This window comes from Myotis nattereri (assembly GCF_964212035.1).
Source record: "Myotis nattereri genome assembly, chromosome: 16".
NCBI lineage: Eukaryota > Metazoa > Chordata > Mammalia > Chiroptera > Vespertilionidae > Myotis > Myotis nattereri.
In genome coordinates this window covers 47020236-47041306 of record NC_138091.1, presented here as the reverse complement: position 1 = coordinate 47041306, position 21071 = coordinate 47020236, and the positions used below count along the sequence as shown (strand labels likewise).

Below are 21071 nucleotides of genomic sequence, written 5' to 3'. Positions count from 1 at the left end.
CTCCTACTCTTTTCAGGCAAGAACGGGGCCGGAAAGACAAAGTCTTTCTCCAGAGCAAGAGTCCTGGAGTGGGAGATAGTCTCTCCCCGATGGTTCCCAAGGAGAAACATGCAGGGGTGACTCAGGCCCTGCTTTGGGGTTGTCTCTCGTACCAGTAACTAGCGGAGGCGGGTCCTCTCTTACTGTGCCTGTGAACGCCTTCTAGAAATGTTTACAACTCTTGCCTGACCAGCTGTCTGCCACATTCCCTCCTCTCCTTCTCCCACCTTAGCTCCTCCCTCACTTCCCCTTGACCATGGCCCTGGTTTCCCCATTTTCTGCCTCCATCATGATGAGCCCTGATAATATCATGGTTCTTAAAAGGAATTGAGACCAGTCTCCAGCTTTTTCGGGTGAGGGGAAGTAATTAACCCAAAGTCACACTGCTTCATTCATTTATTCACTCAACCAAGAGCACGCCTTATCCTTTAAGACTTAGCTTAATTGTCACCTCATGGGGAAACCTGCTTTGACTACTTTATCTAAAGCAGACCCCTCCCCCCATTCTTCTCTATTTCTGTCCCATGTTTCTTTTTACCCTTTATCACAATTTCTAATTGTTTCATTTTTTAATCTTTTTCGTCTGACTCCTCTACTAGAATATAAGCTCTATGAGGGCAAAAAGGACATGTTTGTCCTTCAGTGATGAGCATGCACTGTATTCTCAGCATCCAGCACATTAATAGGTGGTTCAAGAAGTCTTTGCTGAATTGCCCAGCTGGTGTGGCTCAGTGGTTTAGTGTCAACCCTTGAACCAGGAGGTTACAGTTTGATTCTGGTCAGGGCTCATGCCCAGGTTTTGGGCTCCACCCCAGTGGGAGGGCTTGCAAGAGGCAGCCAATCAATGATGCCCTGTCATGATTGATGTTTCTACCCCTGTCTCCCTCTCTCTTTCTCTCTGAAATCAGTTTTAAAAAATACATTAAAAAAGTAAATCTTTGCTGAATTAATTAAGGTACAGTGAGCAGGTAGCCTCAAGGCACCTGGGGATATGAAAATAGATGGGACATAGTCCCTGCTTTCAGAACTGTCTTGTTTTAGCAACAGAACCAGAAAATTCAGAATGTGATGGGAACAGGTCCAGATTGGAGATCCAGGTTGGGGACGGGGGCAGGGTATTTTAGGGGCACCTAAAACAGGCTAGATCTGCCCAGCTGGCTTGGCTCAGTGGTTGATCCTCGACCTATGAATCACGGTTCAATTCCCGGGCAGGGCACATGCCTGGGTTGCAGTCTCCATCCCCAGTGAGGGGCGTGCAGGAGGCAGCCAATCAATGATTCTTTCATCATTGATGTTTCTATCTCTCTCCCTCTCTGAAATCAATAAAAATATATTTAAAAATAATAAAACAGGCCTAATCTCTCTGGGGCTTTTGTTAACAACTGCTTAGAAGCCAGGATAAACCATTTGGCTGTGACTCAGGCCTGTGTCCTGCGCAGCCCAGTAGCATCAGGGGCTGACAACTCATCTCCTGGAGCGTGTGCCCCCCTTCCAGTGAGGGAGGGCTTGGCTGGCAGTGTCACAAGTCCAGTTGGTAGCCAAGTCCACAGCCATGGAGGCCCCAGCGATAGCCCCACACCTTCCAGCCTAGTTTCTAATCGTTTGCCTGGTCTTCTGCTTCAGGACAGACCCTGTGCAGCCTCAAGGAAGGTGACACCTGCCCAGCCTTCAGGATTAGTGGGGTGACAGCTGTCCCAGCTGGGTAGCCTCCATACCCAGAGGGCAGATGGGTTGTCCCACATGGCTCGGAGAAAGCTAGAGCCTCAGAGAGAAGAGGATGGCCTGCCTTCTTGTTCAGGAACCCCGAAGAGGAGGAGGAAGGAGAGCAGTGGGAATCCCTTTCTTTGAAGAGAGGGTCCAAGCCCCTGCTGGCTCTCCTGGGAGGAGCTCAAGCCTCAGGTCCAATCTTCTCCCTACAGTGGGGCAAGATGGCAGTTGCTGCTGCTGTTTCTCAAAGCTCACAGCATGTAAGAAACCTTTTCTTTCCTCCTCTTCCCTTTCCAGATTCACCCCCCACCCCACCCGCCAGGAGCCTCAGGCCCTGGCAGCCTGAACCCTCCTTCCAGCTAAATCAGCGGTTCTCAACCTGTGGGTCGCGATCCCTTTGGTGGTCGAACGACCCTTTCACAGGGGTCACCTAAGACTATCCTGCATATCAGATATTTACATGACGATTCATAACGGTAGCAACATTACAGTTATGAAGTAGCAACGAAAATAATTTTATGGTTGGGTCACAACATGAGGAACTGTATTGAAAGGGCCAGAAGGTTGAGAACCACTGAGCTAAATGATGAGCCTTCCCAAAGCCCCCCCTCCAACCCCCCCCCCCCCCCCCCATACCAGGGTTGGCTGCTCGGGGCTGAGCCAGAGTCCTCCAGCTTCCTCCATCATTTCCTACCTGCCGCCTGGCTGACCAAAATGACTCAACACCTTGAGTGTCACAGAGCAGTTTTAGCTCTCATCCCCATGGTTACAGGGGCTGGGGATTATCTCCAACTTTATTCAGAAAGGTTAAGTAACTTGCCTGAGGTCACACCGTGGGAAAGTGGCAAGAACAATCAAACGAAAAACCAAACTTGCATCTCCCGCTCAGTAGCTTGGCAAGTGCTGAAATGATCTTTGTGGGGAGGGTAAACGCTGCTGTTCCTTCATTTCGCCGGCCCGTGGGTGCGTGTGTGTGCTGGGGAAGGGGATTGTGTGTGTGTGTGGGGGGGGGGGGGGCTGTCCCTTCCTAAATGAACCTTTGACCTCCTTAGTTCACTTTCGCTGCCGAAGAAGTTACTGCTTTAACTCTCGTCTCTCCGACTGGACTCGTGTGTATCTATCAGAGCGCTGCCCAACAGCAGTGAGGAGCAGGGCTAATGTTTTCCTTCTCAAAAGAGCAGACACCCCCCCGCCCCCCGCGCCCCGTCCAAATAGCCTCACTTCCCCCCAAACTGTATACCCAGAAGCACATACAAAGCAGCACCTGCCCCTGGCACAGCCCGCAGGTGCCCCCACACTCCACCCGAGCCCCGCCACGCGGCGGTGGAGGCGCCGGGAGGCCGCGGAGCGCGGGGCGGGCGCGGCGGGCGGGGCGGGGCGGGGGGGCGCCGGGCGCGCTGCCAGGAGGGCCGCACCGGGGGGCCGGCCGCCCCTCTCGCCACGTGGTGGTGGCAGCGGCGGGGTCCGGGGCGCCTTCCCAGCTGGAGAAACCCGGAGCAGCCGGAGAGGAGGAGGCGGCGGCGGCGGCGGAGGAGGAGGAGCGGGGCGGGCGGGAGGGAGGGGGGCTGGGGGAGGGCTGGGGGGTGGGGAGGGACCCGGCGGCGGCGACAGGGCGAGAGCGAGCGCGGTGCCAGGGGGGTGGGGGCACCGGTGCCCGTCCGGGGAGGGAGCCGGCGGAGGGGGTGGCGGCGATCACCAGCAGGAACCGCGGCAGCCGTGAGTCCCGGCGGAGCTGGGCGGGGGAGGGGCGCGCCCCGGGCCGGCTCCCGGGGGTCGAGGGGGCCCGGGAGGAGATGGCGGGAGGGGGGCCGGCACTTGGCCCAGGATGGCGGGGAGGGGCCGGACCCGGCGTCCGCCGCCCGCATCCTGGCCCTGGCCCCGCTCCGCCGCTCCTCAGGCCGCGCCGCCTCCCGAGCCCCTGCCCCGGCCCGGGGACGGCTGACCGGGCCCGGCCCGCGGCGGGGAGGGGGCCGCGCGGTCTCAGCCCGCCGGAGGGGAGGGGCGACGGTTTCTGTCGGCGGAGCTGAAGGGGTTTAAAGGGCGGCTCTTAAAGGGGCCGCAGAGGGGCCCGGGCCGAGGAGGCACCCCCTCCCCATCCGCCCTTCGCGGTGCCACCCGGGGCCGCCGGGCGGAGGGGAGAAGGCGGGGGAAGGAAACAGTCGGGGCGGCGCGGGGCCGAGCCCCTGCGAATGCGGGGCCCGCGGTGGCGGGCGGGGGTCGGCTGTGGGTGTGGTGCGCGCTGGCCGGCGGGGCTGGGGGAGGGGACGGCCTGGAAGGAAGGGGTTAACGGTGCGGCCAGCCCTCCGAACGGGCGCACACGCTCCGCACTCGGTCCGGGGCGCACGCGTCTCCCTGGCACCTAATGGCGGGGGGAGGGGTGGGGGAGGGCGGTATGGGGTCCCGGGCCTGCGCCCCTGCCACCCCAGGTCCTGCTGCAGGGCTCCGGGGGGTCGCGAACCCCACTGTCTGCACTCACACCTCCGGAGCCCTCTCTCCTGCACACACACGGGCTCCGGCGCGCGCACACACCTCGGACATTCCCATAGTCCCTCACGTGACCCAAACGTGCCCACCCGCACACACGCTCACGCACGCGTGCACACACGCGCGCACACACACAAACACACACGGCCGCTTGGCGGCTCCATCCTGACCCCCGCGCGCAGCCCCGCTCGGGCGCTCGCGGAGTGTAACGCACCTACACTCATTCACAGACACACACGGCCCACACATGCCAACTGCAGACACATTCATAAACAGGCCGGGAGCAGCGCGCGCACCCCCGCGCCCAGCCCACTCTTTCGGGAGCCCTGAGTCATTCCTGCCCCCTCCCAGGGCTCCCCATGTCGCCGTGTGCGCGCCCCCAGGGCGGGCTGGGGGACTCGGGCAGCCCTCTCCACCGGGGCCGGGCCCTCTCCCAGCCCCCTGCCCCTCTGCGCATCCTGACGCTCTTCCAGGACTTCCTGTGGGTCCCAGGTCAGGGGTGAGGAGGGCCTGGAGGGTGGCCATGGCCGCGGAGAGTGGGGGAGGCGTTTCCTTTTCCTGAACTCTGGGATCCTGCAGGAGGAAGCTGGGGAGTTGGGCGGGGGCCCAGCAGAGGAAGCGCTGACAGTGGTGGGGCTGACCCTCCCAGGAGCACTGAGCCTTCCTTAGAGACGAGCCAGGGGTGCCAGAGGCCCGGGATGAGGGGCTTGGCAGAGAGGTATTTGGGGGAAATGAGGCCTGGGGTGGAGAAGGGGCTGAGGCGTGAGTCAAGGCCGGCCCCCCTGTGGGCCCCATGCTGAGAAGGGAGCGCTCTCCAGTTCACTGGGTTCCAAAAGGAGCCCATCCCTGTTGCTAGACTGGCTTATGTGCCCCAACTTGTCATCTCCCCCTTGCTTCCCACCCCCAAGTCTTCACCTGGTCCCAGCCCCTCGCCCCAGCGGATGCAGGGAAGGGATGATGGGGCTTGGTGGTCTGGAAGCGGGCTGTGGGAGATGGTGGGGCAGGACCTGGCTGCCTCTCAGCTGGTCACAGGGCTCCTCAGGCCAAGACTAGGGGTGTCAGGGGACAAGCTTCAGGCCGCCCCCTCCACCATGTCTCCTGCTTTCCCAGGAGGCCCAAGGGGTGCTGCAGCCCAGGCCCTCACCATGGAGTCCATGTTTGAGGATGACATCAGTATCCTGACCCAGGAAGCCCTGGGCCCCAGTGAGGTGTGGCTGGATGCTCCTGGAGACCCATCGCTGGGGGGAGACATGTGCTCCGCCTCCCACTTTGCCCTCATCACGGCCTATGGAGATATCAAGGAGCGTCTGGGGGGCCTGGAGAGGGAGAATGCCACCCTTCGGCACCGCCTCAAAGTTTATGAGATCAAGGTCAGAACTTGGAGATGATGGGGGTCTGGCTGTTTGTGTGTGTGTGTCGGGTGGGGAGGGGGGGGCTGCTAAGGCAGGAATTGGGGATTCAGCAGAGATTCTAGGGATCCGAAAGGGAGGTCAGGATACAGACTCTTGAAACTTGAGAGTCCCCCATGAGAGATGGGGGTGCTTTGGATGGGAACTCTGGGTAGCCCAGAGCCAATCAGGAGGAGATCAGGAGGGATACGTGTTGGAGTGGCGGGCCTGGGGTCTAGAGATCTGGGGCGTGGGAAATGCCTACAGGCCCATGGGAACTGGGATGTGCGGATCCCACTGGAGGAGGGGGACAATGAACCCGCAGCCTGGGAAGGGAGCCAGGCACCAGCTCTCCTGAGGGCCTGCCCACCATCCACAGTACCCTCTGATCAATAACTTCGGAGAGGAGCACGGCTTCTCTCTGTATGAAATCAAGGATGGCTCCCTGTTGGAGGTGGAGAAGGTCAGCCTACAGCAACGGCTCAACCAGTTCCAGCATGAGGTGAGCCCCTGGCAGGCCTCTGGGCTTTCCCTAAGCTTGCTCCAGTCAATTTCAGACACCTCCCCTACCCACCAGCCTCCGGCCTTCTGTCCCTTAGATCAGAGATGGCCATGATCCCCCTTAGGGCTGGCCACAGCTCCCCCTGCCCCTTTCCTGGTACTGGGAACGGGGGTGGGAGGCACAGGGAGCTGCTCAGTCCCTAAGCCAGCGATGGGCCTGACTGGCGTGCACCCCAACCCTCCGGGCCCCCATCCAGTTGCAGAAGAATAAGGAGCAGGAAGAACAGCTCGGGGAGATGATCCAGGCTTACGAGAAACTCTGTGTGGAGAAGAGCGACCTGGAGACAGAGCTTGGGGAGATGGTGAGGCCCAGGGAGCTGGGGTGGGAGAGTGTGACCCGGTTGTGTGTCACCCTGTGAGTGTGCTTGTGGTGTGCACCCCGCTGCGATCCCGTGTGTCTGTCCGTGAGTGTCCATTTGGCCTTGTAAGTGGGGCTGTGTGTGCCGTGTCGGTGGTGAGGGACTGTGTACGTACTGACCATGCAGCGTCGGGGGGTGACTGTGTGAGTGACCCTGCAGAACATCGTGTCTCTGTGTGTATGTTTGAGTCTCCTGCTGGGTCTACCCTGGGCCTACAGCACTGCTCCTGGAAGGCTTTGTAGGTGAGGGCAAAGGTGACCGGAAGTGTCTGCGGCTGCTGGGATGGGTCTTGGCATGTGTGTGAATCAGGGTATGGCCATATGTGTGTGAGCAAGTGAGCAGGGGTCAGAATCAGGAGGCATGGTCTCTGTCCACTCCTAGCTGCCACCTGGGGGAAGTCACGTAGCCTCCATTCCTCCTCTGAAAAGCGGGGCAGATAACTTCCCTCAGCTGTTGTGGGCATTAGTGTAAAAATGCTTTGCTTTAATAATCAAAAGCACGCGGCACTTGCTGGGTGCCAGGCACCATTCTTATCTCTTTAGATAGTTACTCATGTTCGTCCTGATGACAAACCTAAGAGGTAGGTGTGGTTATCCCTATCTCATAGATGAGGTAGATGAAGCCAGAGTGGTTGTTGCATATGCAAATGGCCCTGAGGTGGTGTCTGGACAGGGGGCTGAGGCTTCCTAAAGTGTCCCTGTGTGTTAGGGACATGGAAGGGGCATGAACTCTGACCTTGCAAGAGGCAGTAGCCAGAAATATCTGCACTGCAGTTGCTGGGAGAGGAGCCCTCGAACTCATGGTCACTGGAGGGTGGCGTGACCCGGGGCCTGCTCAATTTGGGGGTGATGGCTGTTCAGACAGGGCATTCGGGGGGCTCCAGGGGCACCCTGGCCCTGTGCAGACCCTCACCCCCTTGTTTCCCACACAGCGGGCCCTGGTGGAGACCCACTTGCGGCAGATCTGTGGTTTGGAGCAGCAACTGCAGCAGCAACAAGGCCTCCAGGACACAGCGTTCTCCAGCCTGAGCCCCCCGCCGGCCCCGCCCTGTGCTGATCTGGACCTGCACTACCTGACCCTGAGAGGGGGATCTGGCTTGAGTCACGGTAAGATCTCTGCTCCCCCTAAACTTCCCTACCCCAAACTCCCCAAGCCAAACCCCCATTTCAACACCATTGGACACCCCCAGCTTCTCAGGTAGTCAACACCCCATTATAATGCTTTGCATTTCCCCCATATCACCCACCTCCCCACCTGTTCCCTCACCCTATCCACTACTACCCCAATTTCTGCCATCTAAGTCCCTCTCCCACCACCCTGGCTACCCCCATGCAATTCTCGTAGGTGCCAGCAGAGGGCACCCCAAACCAGAGTCCCCTGCCTGCTCTAGGTTGTGATTAGGAGAGGTCCCCAGGAAGCTCAGGGACTTGAGTCTGGCCAGGGGAGCCCTTCAGGGGCCATCTTCTTTTTCCCTGGCCTCCAGGAAGGTTAGGAACAGCAGCCCAGCTCCCCCTGGCACACTGTCCTCATTCTGGGTGTCTGTCCTCTAGCTGTCTCTCTCGGGTCCCTCCTGCTGCAGTCCTCACCTCTCCTCTTTGTGTTGGTCTGGGAGGCAGTGGAGGTGCCCAGCAGCTGGACTCAGCCTGACAGTGTGCTCTCCCCGCCAGCAGGCTGGCCAGGCCCCGCGCCGAGTGTGAGTGAGCTGGAGCGGAGGCGCCTGGAAGAGGCCCTGGAGGCTGCCCAGGGCGAAGCCCGGGGGGCTCAGCTCCGGGAAGAGCAGCTCCAGGCCGAGTGCGAGCGGCTGCAGGAGGAGCTGAAGCAGCTTCAGGAGACCCGGGCCCAGGTGAGCGACAGCGGGGCACAGGCCCGGGGCCCTTGCTCTGGGACCTCCGTGGAGGCCTGGGGGCTGCTGCAAATAGCATTGAGAGGTTGAAGACTTCTTCTCTGGGTACAGCCGTCCCTGGGAACGGTAGAGGAGGGGAGTCCAGACCAGATGAGGTTGGCGTCAGACCTCTCCGTCTTCTCCCTTAGGATCTGGCCTCCAACCAGTCGGAGCGGGAGATGGCGTGGGTGAAGAGAGTCGGAGATGATCAGTAAGTCATGCCTGCAATCCTGTCCCTCTTCACCTCTGAACCCCAGCAGTGGCGTTTCCCAGGCCCTCCCTTTGATTGACGTCTCCCTTTGGCGTTGTTTGGGGGGGCCTCTCTTCCAGGCCGTCAGAGCTGTGGGGTTTGGGTTGCTTGTGTGACTGCATCCTTCACAGGAAGGAGGTGAGGTTTTGGGGGTGCTCGGGCTCCAGGAGGTTCCCTTTGCTTTCCTCTGGCACCCAAGGCCGTGTCTGCTCGAGGTCGTTGAGAGAGGCTGCCTCAGCAGCTTGCTGCTATGTTCGGTGTCCCCTGCTGAGCTTTGGGGCCTCTCTGGGGCCAGGGACAAGGCCCAGCCAGTTCGGTTAGCCCTGCCCTCCCCTCCCTGATGAAGAGGAAGGAGGTGGCTTGTTTTTTATGGGATTTATGGTGCCTCATCTGTCTCAGGAGAGAGAAAGCTGAGGCTTAGGGTTGGAGGGACTTCCTGGGGGGGGGGGGGATTAGGATGTACCCAGCTGGGTGCCCCTCTGGAATCCTGCCAGGAAAGAAGGGCAGCTGGAAGTAGGAAGGGAGCTATGTCAGTGAGGAGCCAGATGGTGGGGGCTTCTGGGGCAGCTCTGGGCAGCTGGGCCAGGGAGAGCGGCAGCCGGGTAGCAGTGAGCCTGATGCCTTTCAACATCCGCACCAGCTCATCCTCTCCCACTTTCTGAGAAATAGGGTGCAAACCTCCTTCCGCCTAAGCCCTCTCCGCTGAGATGAGGCGTATGGCACAGGCTTTCTCCCTCCATCACACAGCATACCCAGCTATAAGCCCCCGGAGGTCCTCCCCCAGCAGGCTTCCTCCTCACCTCCCTCCCAGCTTCTGGCCAGTTGGGGATCTCCTCACCTCCCTCTGCACCCTGGGGTGGGGGCCTGGGTGGAGCTGTGATAGCTGGAGGGGGGAGCGGGGGGTGAGAACACAGTTTGTGGGCCTGGTGGGTGGGACCCCTAAGCTAGGCTGCTGCGGGGCATCGAGAGGTCTCTGTGGAGAGGGTCCACCCTAGCCTGTGGCTGGGACTCAGCTCATACTCATCCGTGTGCCCCGACCCGGAACGCGCGCGCGCACACACACACACACACACACACACACGAGTCTAGAACCTTCGCTTGCTCCAAAAGTCACACTGCAGGGCCCTTTATGGGTCACTGAGTCCAACCCTTCTCAGAAACCAGCAGTGAAGACACCCCCAGGTGGTTGAACCCCGAGAGAAGACAGGGGTTGTGTCGGGGCTGGAGTCTGAGCAGCCAGGCTTCGAGTCCAGGGATGCTGGGGTGCTGAGCGGCTTGGCTTTACTGACCTCACCTCTCTGGTCCAGAGGTCAGTCGTTGCTGAGAGATGTGATGAGCGGGTGAGGGCAGAGGAGGGGTGGTGGGTGCCAAGGGGCCAAGGCTGAGGGTGAGTGAGTGGAAGAGAACACCCCCCATAACGTGCTTTTGGCATCAGGTTCTCCATCCTGCTGCTCTGGCCAGAGCAGCCCCTTCTCCTTCCTCTCCCTGCACCTGCCTCGCCCAGTCCCTTTGGCCGTAAGGATGCGCTGGCCTTACCTCCCTTGCCTCCTGGCTCCTCCCCTCGGTCCCAGTGGTTCACACGCTGCCTCCGGGCCTCCTGGACCTCCCTGCCTGCCGGCCTCACACTGGCTGGCAGGCTGGGTGTCTCTGGACAGCCCCAGCTTGGCAAGAGTTAATTACCAGAGGAAGTCCTCACTCCCCCGGCAGTTCTATTTTCTTATAAACTCAGCTCCTTGTGGTAATAGTCCGCTTCCCCGGCGATGCCTCCGTCACCTGTGTCGGCTCACTTTCCCCCACGACCCCTCCTCTTCTTCCTACTTCTTCCTGACCCTCCAGGCTGCTGGGAATGTCACAGATGGGTTTACCCAGGAGAGGAATGCAGGGGCTGCATTATCGGGTGGGGGTGTGAACGCTAAAGAGGGGGCCCCAGGAATGTCTGCGTTCAGCCTCCTCCCATGTGGGGATCTTCTGTGTCCCCGAAAGCTTCCCACTTGTTCTCCGTTTGGACACCTCCAGGGCAGCCAGTTGTATAGTGGGGAGTCCTGGGTGTTAAAATGCACCCCCTCATGCAGCTCCTGCCTCTATTAATCCTCCGACATAGGTCCTTCCTGTGCTGAGGCTGGGAGGCAGCCCAGCCCCAGGGTTCCCCAGTTCCTCCCCTTCCAGCCCCTGGCCCATCAGCTCTGGTCATCAATGTTCCTCTGAAAATGGACACCCAGACCAGACCAGACCAGACGCATCCAGGTCTGACCTCCGGGCAAGATTTCCCTGCCCTTTGGAGAGCCCCGCACCTGGTGACCGATGCCCAGGGAAACAGATGGCCCCGGGGGGAGAGCTACAGGGGCGGCTCCGGGGCCAAAGGCATGGGGGCCACTCGGGGAGGGGGTGGGAGTGGAGACCACCTGCTCCTGAAGGTGCCCTGGGAGGTAAGGACCCCAGGAGGGTCCCTGTCCAGGGGGAGGTGCGGAACCCACACCGCCTGCCCTCCGGGCCCAGCGCAGAGAGCCTTTCTGAGGTGTGGCCCGCGCTGCGGGAGGAGGGGAAATTGTGGAGAGGGGGTCCTTTGGGGTCTGAGGGCTATGAGTGCGCAGGGCTCAGTGAGGGGAACGAGGGCTCAGTGAAGGGGGGAGCTCGCTCGTGAGGGGTCCGTGTGGCTCAGTGTGAGTGACGAGGGGTAAACTCTAGGCCTTTCTTCTTTCCCAACGTGGGGGGCTCAGCGTTGCAGCCTGGGCCCTTTTCCGCCCACCCCCATGCCCCTCTCCCCGCCCACAAGCCTCTGCGTGGGCTGCGGTTAGTGGTGGGGGAGAAGTGTGAACTCGGAGAGAGAGGATGGAAACTCTGCACAGAGGTCAAGGGCAGTGTAGGGTGGGTCAGGCGGAAGTCGGAGACCCCCGTGTACCCTGAGCTCAGCCTCATGCCCCAGAAGCAGCGGGCCCAGGGCCTCCCCCTTCACGCTTCTCACCCTCCCTACTTCCTTTCTTTCAAGTCTCCTTCAGCCAGGCACCAGCTCACAGGAATTAACCACTGAGCACTTGCAGCCCTGGCGGGCGGGCGGGCGGGCGGCGGGCGTGGGGCAGGGCTCTGCTATTGAGGCCCACCACTCCCACCTCATTGTGGTCTGAGGGATTGGTGGGCTTTGGACCGGCCTTGGTCTCGGGCCATTTCCCTGCCAGGAAGGCAGAGAGGAGCCCTTACCACACTCTCTCCCTCCATGGGAAACTCCACATCCTCCCTCCCTTTTCAACCCAAGTCACTGAGCTGGTGTCTCCAGAAAAAGGATCCAAATGGCCTCCCCTCCCTCACCTGTGTCCTAGGCGCTCCCCTGACCCTCCCTCCATGCCAGACGCTATGCGAGGCAATTTACCTACAAAATTTCATTTAATTCTCACAAAAAAACCCCCAAAACCATGTGATGAAGGCATTGTCCGCGTTTACAGCTAAGCAAACCGAGGTTCAAAGAAGTGAAGTCATCAGAGATGCTAAGTGTACCTATCGAGCAGGTTCTGAGCAAATGGGTTTTTTTTCTGCTTCAGATCCTTCCTCAGGCTGGCGGCCCTTATATCGGAGGGGCCGGGTGATTTGTTGATCAAACCTGATCCCTGTAGCAAGTGCAAGGGGCACCGTTAGTATTTATGCTGGCGCCACCGGTGTGAACCAGGACAGTGCTGGGCAAACGGGGATGGGTGGCCCCTCACCGAACCAGGGACCCTGGTTCCCAGCCTCTCTGTGAGCGGCTCGGTTTGGCTGCCTAGCAGCGGCGCCCAGGCACCCTGACATCTCGCTGTGCTGGAAGCATGGCAGGGCTGCCGGGCCCTGCGGACCGCAAGTCATAGCTGGTCGAGGAGCGTGAAGGGGCGCAAGGCGCCTGGGAGGAAGTGGTGGAGCGCTGGCTTGTTGCAGAGCGACTTCCTCCTCCCGCCGCGGCCTGTAACCTCAAGTCCGCTCCATGGCCCGGTGCCTGTGGTCCCCTCCCTGAGGGTCGTGTGGGAAGACTGATGCTGGGTGTGCCTGTGGGTGGTGGAAAGTTTGGTCCCTAAATTTCCCCACAGGGGGGAGGTGACTGGGGGCCACTGAGGGCCGCTGTGGGCAAAGATGGGAGGGTTAGGAGGGCTGGATGTCTGTTTGGCTCCCGATCCTGAGTCAGTGAATGATTCTGACTGACCCCATGGCCAGCTGGCCCCTGACCCCATTCCTGACCCTCATATGGATCCCATCCCTGACTCTAACACTCTCCCTTATCCGGACCCCAACTCTGTCCACAGTCTTGACCGAAAATGATCAGCCCCAGCCCTAAGCTGACCCTGAGCCCAGCCTTAACCTCGACCTCAAGCCCTTCCCTAATTCTCCTCCACGACCCCGCGCGTGAACTCCAACCCTGCCACGTCCTCACTGGCGCTCCAACACAGGGCGCCCAGGGGCCTCTGTGTCTCCCAGCTGGTTTGGGGCAGAAAGGCCTTTAGAGGAGGAGGACACTTCGGTCTCTAACCTCGGTAGCTTTAGCAGCAATAGTGAAGATTGTTATTGCCAGGTGGGTTCTGAGATCCCTGACTTGCGCGTGGGAAGAGTGAATGAAAGGATAAGTCAGTGAAGGGTGGAAAGGTTTGCTGCAGCGGGGCCCTTCTTCCTGCCAGCTCTGCCCTTGGCTCCTCGGAAGGTGCCAGCTCAGCAGGCTGAGGTGCCAAGAGCATGTTTGAATCCCGGCTCTGTGTCACCGCTGCTCGTGACCTTGGGCCGGCCTCTCACCGGCCCTGCCATTCCGCTGCCACACACGTCTAGCTCCTTCCTCTCTCCTCCCGGGGCGGCGGGGATGACGCTCAGGGCGCCCGGCCACTTTGGGGGTCTCCAGCCTCTTCCTCCTCCTCCGCTGCCGTCCCGTCTCCACTTTCCCGCCCTTGCTGCTTCCTCTTGGAAGGCAGGGTATAGCGGAGTGGTCAGAGCTCCCATTCCAGCAGCTCCATTACTCCTCGGCTTTATGACTTTGGTCAAGGACTCAACCTCTGGGGACCTCCATTTCCTCATCTGTAAAGTGGAGAAGATAGTGACAACACTGGAGGGTGGCTGTGAAGATTAAGCAAAGTTCCCAGCACAATGCCTGGCCTGTGATGAGCGCTCGTACAGGTGATTTGTGATTCTCTTCTCCCTGGGTCCCTCCCAGGTTCCGAGAGACTCTGATTGTCCCCATAGTTTAAGCCATAAAGAAGCACCCGAATGGCATTCACCTGCCCCATGCTTCCCGACCGGCCTCGATAGTGCAAAGTAGCAGGGCCAGGAAGCCAGGAAACAAGGTGCCTTCAGGTGTACGTGTGTGACTCTTGGTTGTGTTGTGAAGTTGAGATTTTTTTCCCACTGAATTGGCAGTGTTTTCTAATGTGAGTCATTCGGGTCCTTAGCGTATTTTGCCGCCTGGCTGTGTGCATCTTGGGGTAGGGAGATGACACCCAATGAAAGGGGCGGTCCCAAAGGGTCATAGGGCATCAGGGGTTGGCTCCGACCGCCTGGCCAGGTCTCAGGTCTCTGGGAAGGCTGCCAGGGGTTCCAGCAGAACAGCCCCTGCCTGCCCCAGGCACCCAGATCAGAGCTGTGAGGGCTGGACATTCTGGCCAGGGCCGCCTTTCTTCCATTTCCTGCTGCTCTGTCTTGTTGTGAGGAGGCTGCCAGAAGCTGGGCCTGGAAACTGGGCTGGCTCCTGACAAGGGGAGGAAGGCAAGCAGGGGAGAGATAGGGGCCTGGGAACGGAGGGTGGCAGGTGAGATCTCCCAGGCGGGGTGTGAAGGCAGCGACCTGTATCTGTCGCCTGAGATACAGCAGTGGCTGCGGACGGGGAGAGAAATGGTGGCTGCTTGGTCAGAGGAGGACGCTGCTCCGAATCACTGCCCTGCCCTGAACCCCTCCCATCCCCCCACTGCGGGGTGGCATGGTCCTTCGAAAGCCCCAGTCTGATGGGGGAGACACAGCTCCTGCCCTCAGACTTCCCCAGGTCTGAAGGGGTAGCCTCCCACCGGGGAGTCCCCACGTTAGTGTGGGGCACACAGACTGGACCTCCAGTCTGGCAGGACAGGTGGCGCTGTCCCCACAGGCCCACAGGCTGAATGGGTGGACACAGGACACATTTAGCCAACACAGGGGTTGTAGCCCTTCAGCGAGGGTTTCCGGAAGGACCCTCCTTCCTCCATCTCGGCCCACCATCTGATGGGTGGGTGAGCGATCTCCCTCCCTAAGGGGGAGCCTTGTCCCCCAAGAACCCCAGCCTGTTGGCAATAATTTTGTTTTGACCCAAAAATAGTTTTGTTGTGGGAGGCGCCATTGTCTCCCCCACCACCCAGCTCTAGTAAGAGAGCCAGCCAGGGAGTGGAGTGAGAGTGAGGGCCTACCCTGCACCTCGGCTTTTCCTGCCCTCTGAAGCCCTAACCTCATGACTTCCCCTCCTTTCCTCTGGGGCCACACACACACTCGCTCTCACACCGTTCCTCACACTCACCGTACTGGCCTCACACCTCCCTCCGCTCCCTCCCATCCACATCCATCCTCTCTCACATGCCCTTATCGTGGGGTGGGCAGGGCCCGAGTGAAGGTCTGGAGAAGTCCCCTCCTCATTCCTGCCCAGGGCCCTTCAGCTCCTGGGGCCAAAAGGCCTCCCCTGGGAAGTGACCCACCAGGAGTGGCTGTGCCTCTGCCTGCCCCTTCCCTCCAGCCCCAGAGCCCCTTCTGGACTTGGTACGATGAGGGATGCAAGAGAACCCAAACCCGGCCTCCCGGACTCTGTCCAAGCCCAGGCCAGAAGGCAGGGACCCCAGGCCATGGCACCCCAGGCCTCGCGTGAGGTCAGGACAGTCTCTCTGGGGCCAGCAGGCCAGGGTGGGGACGAGGGGAGGGACAGCGCTGACAGTGATCGGAGGTTCTGGGTCAAAGTGACCTAAAGAGAAAGGAACAAGGGAAGTAGGTGAGGTCTTTGCCAAGTTCACAGTCGGTTCCAGCTTGTGAGGGTGGGTGCCCAGAGAGCCGAGCAGGAAGTGGAGGAAGAAAGAAAAATGGATGGAAAGGCTCAACTCACTCTCCATGTCCTGGGTCCCAGGCCCTGGGCAAGGTGCTGAGAATAGGAATGCAGTGATAGTTTCCCAGGGAAGTTCCAGAACCAGGCCACTTTGGTAAGTTTTCAGTGTGAGTGGTGCCCCCTGGAGGTGAGTGGGGCACAGCCCTGTGTTCCCAGAGATCTCTGAGTAGAGGGCTCCCTCAGAGGCAGCTTAGAGAGGGAGGCAAGGGACCTGGACCCGGAACCAGCAGACTTGGGCTCCCCAGGAGGCCATGCCCTTCACTTCCAGAAGGGGGCTGGCTCGTCATGGGCCGTGCATCCGTGGTCCCCAACCTCTCACAGCCGAGGGCTCTTCGTGGACCCCCTGCCCGCGGCCCACGGATTGCGCTTCCACTTTTCGTAGGTGCTCTCCGGGAAAATGCACAGTGACGAGAGCTACTGTCGGTCCCGTGCGGCATTTCGATGAATCTGTGTTTTATTTGTCACCACAGCTCTGCACAGATTGGAAAAACACTCACACGTACCTGTGTGAGATCCGTCCAGGCCGCAGGCAGTGCCTGGCGACACCTGGACTCAGGGACCCCCAGGCATCACTGAGCTCCCAGCCCCAGCCCATAGTCTGGGAACCACTGCCCTAGCCCCAGGTTCCATCCGCTGGGGAGAGAGGGCGGCTCCCTGGAATCAGGTGGCATTGACATGGGGGTAGGAGGGCCCAGGAGGGGGAGAGGGCCAGGTGCTGGCGCAGAGCCTCGACAGGAAACCCACTTTCCTCCTCTTCCCTGCTCCCTGCCCTCTGACCTCAGGGTCAGGGAAGGCGGGGGCCAGGCCGTGACCTGGGGGACTGGGTGTCCTTCAGGGTGAACCTGGCGCTGGCTTACACGGAGCTGACGGAGGAGCTGGGCCGGCTGCGGGAGCTGAGTTCTCTGCAGGGGCGGATCCTGAGGACGCTGCTGCAGGACCAGACGCGGAGCGGCGGTGAGAGGGGCCGGGTAGGGGCCGGGCCGGGGCCCGGGCCGGGCGGGGAGCTACGGAGCCATCCCGTGGCCGGGCCACCCTCCGCTTCCCTTCCCTCCCAGGCCCGATGCGCTTCCCTGGCGTGAGGAGGAGGGGGTGGGCGGTGGGCTTTGGTGGCCAGCCGCCCCGGCCCCCAGTCTGACCTCTCCTCTCCCCAGCGCGTCCCCTGACCCGGTCCCGCTTCTCTTCCAGGCCAGAGGCACTCGCCGCTGTCGCAGCGCCACTCCCCGGCGCCCCAGTGCCCCTCGCCCTCCCCGCCGGCGCGAGCGGCGCCCCCGTGCCCCCCGTGCCAGTCCCCCGCCCCCCAGCGCCGCTCCCCGGGCCCCCCGTGCCCCTCGCCCCAGCAGCGCCGCTCGCCGGCCTCGCCCTCCTGCCCCTCGCCCGTCCCGCAGCGCCGCTCGCCGGTGCCGCCGCCGCCGTGCCAGTCGCCCAGCCCGCAGCGCCGCTCCCCGGGGCCCCCCGCCGGCCCGGCCCCGCCGCCCCGGCCGCCGCCGCCCCTCCCGCCGCCGGGGGAGCGCGCCTACGCCAAGCCGCCCAGCCAGCTCGCCAAGGCCGGCTTCCAGGGCCGCCGCAGCTACTCGGAGCGGGCCGAGGGCGCGGGCTACGCGGGCGCCCCGCCGCCCTGGCTGCAGGCCGAGGCCGCCACGCTGCCCAAGCCGCGCGCCTACGGCGCCGCCGAGCTCTACGGCCCCGGCCGGCCGCTCAGCCCGCGGCGCGCCTTCGAGGGCCTCCGCCTGCGCTTCGAGAAGCAGCCGTCGGAGGAGGAGGAGTGGTCCGTGCCGCCCAGCCCGCCCAGCCCCGAGGCGGGCGCCATCCGCTGCTCCTCCTTCTGCGCCGGCTTCCCCGTCCCCGAGTCGCCGGCAGCCGCGGCCTATGCCCACGCCGAGCACGCGCAGTCCTGGCCGTCCATCAACGTGAGTGGGGCGCCCGCCGCCCGTCCGCGTGGGGGATCGGAGGCCCGGCCGCCCCACCCGCGCGTCATCCGAGCCCTCCCGCGGCTTCCCGAGGGCCGGGGAGCGAGGTCCCTGGTGCAGGGCGAGGCCCTCACAACGACAGCCCTGGCTTTGGTTCCAGACTCCACCGCCTGTCGCTGTGGGGTCTGGACAAGGGACCCACCCTCTCAGACCCTGGGTTTTCTCATCTGCATAGTGAGGGCCGTGATTCCGTTATCTGATTCCATTAGAGGGCTCCTGGGAGGGAGGCCACAGGCTGCAACCCCCAGGACCTGAGTGGGACCCTCAGTAGTGAGCATCTGCTCGTTCGTCGGCGACGGAGGCCATGCTGACCCCGAGGGTCCTGGCTGACGCGGGGACAGGCCTCAGAGCCCCTTTAAGACCTGTCTTAGAAGACACCCTCTCTTAGGGCTCCATCGTCTCACTGAAATAATGAGTTTCCTGAATGTCAGATTCAACTCCTGTCACCTCGAAGGACCCAAATACATTCCAAAGCCAAACAGAAAGTTATTTTGGGTTATACGTGGCCTGGGACTATTCAGTGCTTTGAGTTATCTGGCAGCGGTGTCTTAGTCACTCTGGGGGCACGTCTGGGTCTGGCCTTTCCTCACTCCCCCAGAGGCCCTGGCAGATGTCCTGGCAGACTGAGCAAACCCACCTCCTTACACACACCTGCTGTGACCCGAGGCCCCGGGGTGGGGAGTGGATGCTGAGCTGGTGGAAGGTGGGCAGGGACGGGGAGGAGAGGTTGGGCACTGGACAGACGGTGCCCAGAACCCTTCTGCATGCGGCAGTCCTCCCTGCCCTGGGTCCCAGGGAAAGGGCAGGCTGGGATGTGGGGAGCACGGGGGAGGGTTGGGGATCGTAAGTGACTTCCCTCTCTCCCCGCAGCTGCTGATGGAGACAGTGGGCTCTGACATCCGCAGCTGCCCCCTCTGCCAGCTGGGTTTCCCTGTCGGGTATCCGGATGACGCCCTCATCAAACACATTGACTCCCACCTGGAGAACAGCAAGATCTAGGGTGCCCCCCCCACCCACTGGCTGTTTCCCTGCCCTCTCCCATCACCCCCAAGCACTCACTCACTTTGAATGCTGCATGAATCTTGTGGGGGGCCCCTGCCCCTCGCGACCCCCAGATACCTCCACTAGCTACCGAGTCAACGTGTGTGCCATCTTCCCTGGTCCAGGCGCCACTCAGCCCTGGGTCTTCCCAGGAGGTCAGTCAAGGCTCTCCCCAGCTCCCTCACTTCCAAGGGGAGATGGGGATCCGGCTGGGACAGGGAGGGGGGACCCTACCCAGCCTCTCCCTCTGCCTTTCTGTTCTCAAACACAGTCGGGCCCCAGGAGATGGCTAGTGGTTGGGCCTGGGGCAGAGGGAGGGCATCAAAGGACTCCAGCAGCTCCCTCAGCCCCTCCCAGACATCCATCTTTCTCAGGCCGTGCTCTGCCCGAGGAACACAGCCTGAGTGGGGTTCCAGAGCCTGCCCTGCGCACCGACACCAGTTCCTCCATCCCATGGCCAGCTCAGGGCAGGTGGCCTGGGCCCCTGTTGGGGGAAGGAGACACTTTGATTCTTGCCACTCTCTGCAGGCCAGTCCTGTTCGCCCCCTCTGCCCACCCTGGGGAACAGGGAGGGTGGGAGAGCAGAGGGAGGACCCTGAAGGACTGGAAGGATCCAGCCTAAAGAGGCTGCCCTATGGGCCAGGGGTCCCTGCACCATGACCCTCAGGCCAGGGGACTGTCTGTGCCAGCCTTCGAGGCCCGTGCGCTCCCCCTGGAGCCCCCAGCACCGAGGCACAGATGCTTATGACAGCTGCTCCCCTCCCCTCTTACCCCCCTCGAGCCCTGGCACCACAGGTACCCAGGATCCCGTGTGTGACTCAGGCTCTGTTAGTTGGGTGGGTGTCATCAGCCCTGCCTCCCAAGCCAGAACCTGAGGATGGGCCCAGGGTGCTGTGGAGATCAAATTCAAAAGAGCTAACCCCTTTCCCACACCCCAGTGACCCACATTCCCTCTGTGAAATCTACCTCAGAGTCGTACCCTCAGAAGGACGGGTAAGCAGGAGGCCAGGGGGTCCCGGGGCTGAGGTGGGGAGCTTCCTACAGCAAGAGCCTGCCACCCACGATGAATCCACCCCCCGCTGCCAGCCTCCCCTGGGTCTCAGCCCCAGGCCCGTGGCAGCGGACGCTACTGTCAGTGCATGTACCATTCTGATCCAACTCTTCCAGGCCCCTCCCTCCTCACACGTCTCCCCTCCCCCTCAGCGTGGGGGAGTGAAGGGGTGTGTCAGGCGGGAAAGGGGCCCAGGACTCCAGAGATGGCATTGTACCTTGAGTGTTCCTCCGGGGAGCGGAAGTGGGGACGGGGAATGCAGAGGGGAGGTGGGGGCCCCCGAGCCCTCTGAACAAGTTGAAAGTCCAAATAAAACTTACCTGTTCCATCTGCGCTCAGTCTGTGCCCTCCATGGCAGGGGTGGGGGGGGACCCAGAGGTCTTGGAAACAGTATCTCACAGGTACACCACCATGGAGAGTGGTCATTGGGCAGGTAGGGGATGAGAGGGCACTCATGTCTCAAGGTGGTTCTGGAGGCGTACGCATGCGAGTGGCCGTAGATGACTTGTGATGAGTTTACTGAGGACAGATCTGGGGTAGCAGAGGGTGTCTCCGTGACAGAGCAGCCACCCCAGCCCTGAGCAGGTGTCGGGGACTCTTGAATTTCCCTGCCCCAAGGTCTGGCAGGTGGAGGTCTGCAGCCCTCCCTGAGGGCTCATGTATTAGTAGCAGCTACTTCTTCATCAAATGGTTTCTGCCTTCCAGGAACCAGGCTGCGGCCTCAAAGAGGAAGAACATCCGCGTTCCATGTCCGCATGAGTCTGAGAGCAGGGGAAGGGCTGGGCTCCAGGCTGAGAGCTGCTTCAGAAGTCGCAACGCCCGGGAGGTCAGAGCCAGGTCACGAACCCTTGACTCCTGCTCCCTCCAGGGCTGCCCTTTCTTTGCACAAAGGGCCTGGGGTTCTTATGCATCAACTCGGGGTGCCTTTCATTTCCACGTGATCCTTTCACCCTTAAAAACAAGAGGTGGGGGCAATTGCTAATTGAAGGCCCGAGGTGCAGCTCTAGACCCAGGGCGAACAATCTTCCCCACTTAGTGTCAAGGTCCAGATCCCCAGGCGACTGCCCAGCCCCTCTTGCTCCTCTGAAAGCTCATCCAGCCTTGATTTCATCTGCAGTCACGTGCTGAGGGACAGGAGAGGTGAGAACAGTGATCCCTATGGAACATGGCTTCACAAGTTGTGGGAGAGAAGGTTCTGGAACTTCTGGCACATGGAGGCTCAGTGCCCCTTGATACTCCCCCATCTCAACTCCCGTGCCCAGGTTTGGGGTCTGGGTGCTGTTCTGGTCTT

The 21071-nt window shown here is 61.4% G+C and overlaps 1 protein-coding gene across 4 annotated transcripts; it reads left to right on the top strand.

Annotated features, from left to right (window-relative positions):
* The first annotated feature begins 3441 nt into the window (after window positions 1–3441).
* On the top strand, window positions 3442–20113 carry TBKBP1 (TBK1 binding protein 1). Of its 4 annotated transcripts, none has more exons than XM_081110588.1 (10): window positions 3442–3462; window positions 5341–5600; window positions 5998–6120; window positions 6377–6481; window positions 7470–7644; window positions 8206–8381; window positions 8570–8631; window positions 16557–16675; window positions 16907–17628; window positions 18559–20113. In XM_081110588.1, the coding sequence occupies exons 2-10, from the start codon at window positions 5376–5378 to the stop codon at window positions 18685–18687; spliced, it is 1836 nt and encodes a 611-aa protein (XP_080966714.1). In that variant the 5' UTR covers window positions 3442–3462; window positions 5341–5375; the 3' UTR covers window positions 18688–20113. The 4 variants fall into 4 exon arrangements, with proteins under 4 accessions (XP_080966714.1, XP_080966715.1, XP_080966713.1 ...); XM_081110589.1 differs by lacking the exon at window positions 3442–3462 and adding an exon at window positions 4664–4948; XM_081110587.1 differs by lacking the exon at window positions 3442–3462 and having other exon boundaries at window positions 5030–5600; window positions 8209–8381.
* Window positions 20114–21071: the final 958 nt, after the last annotated feature.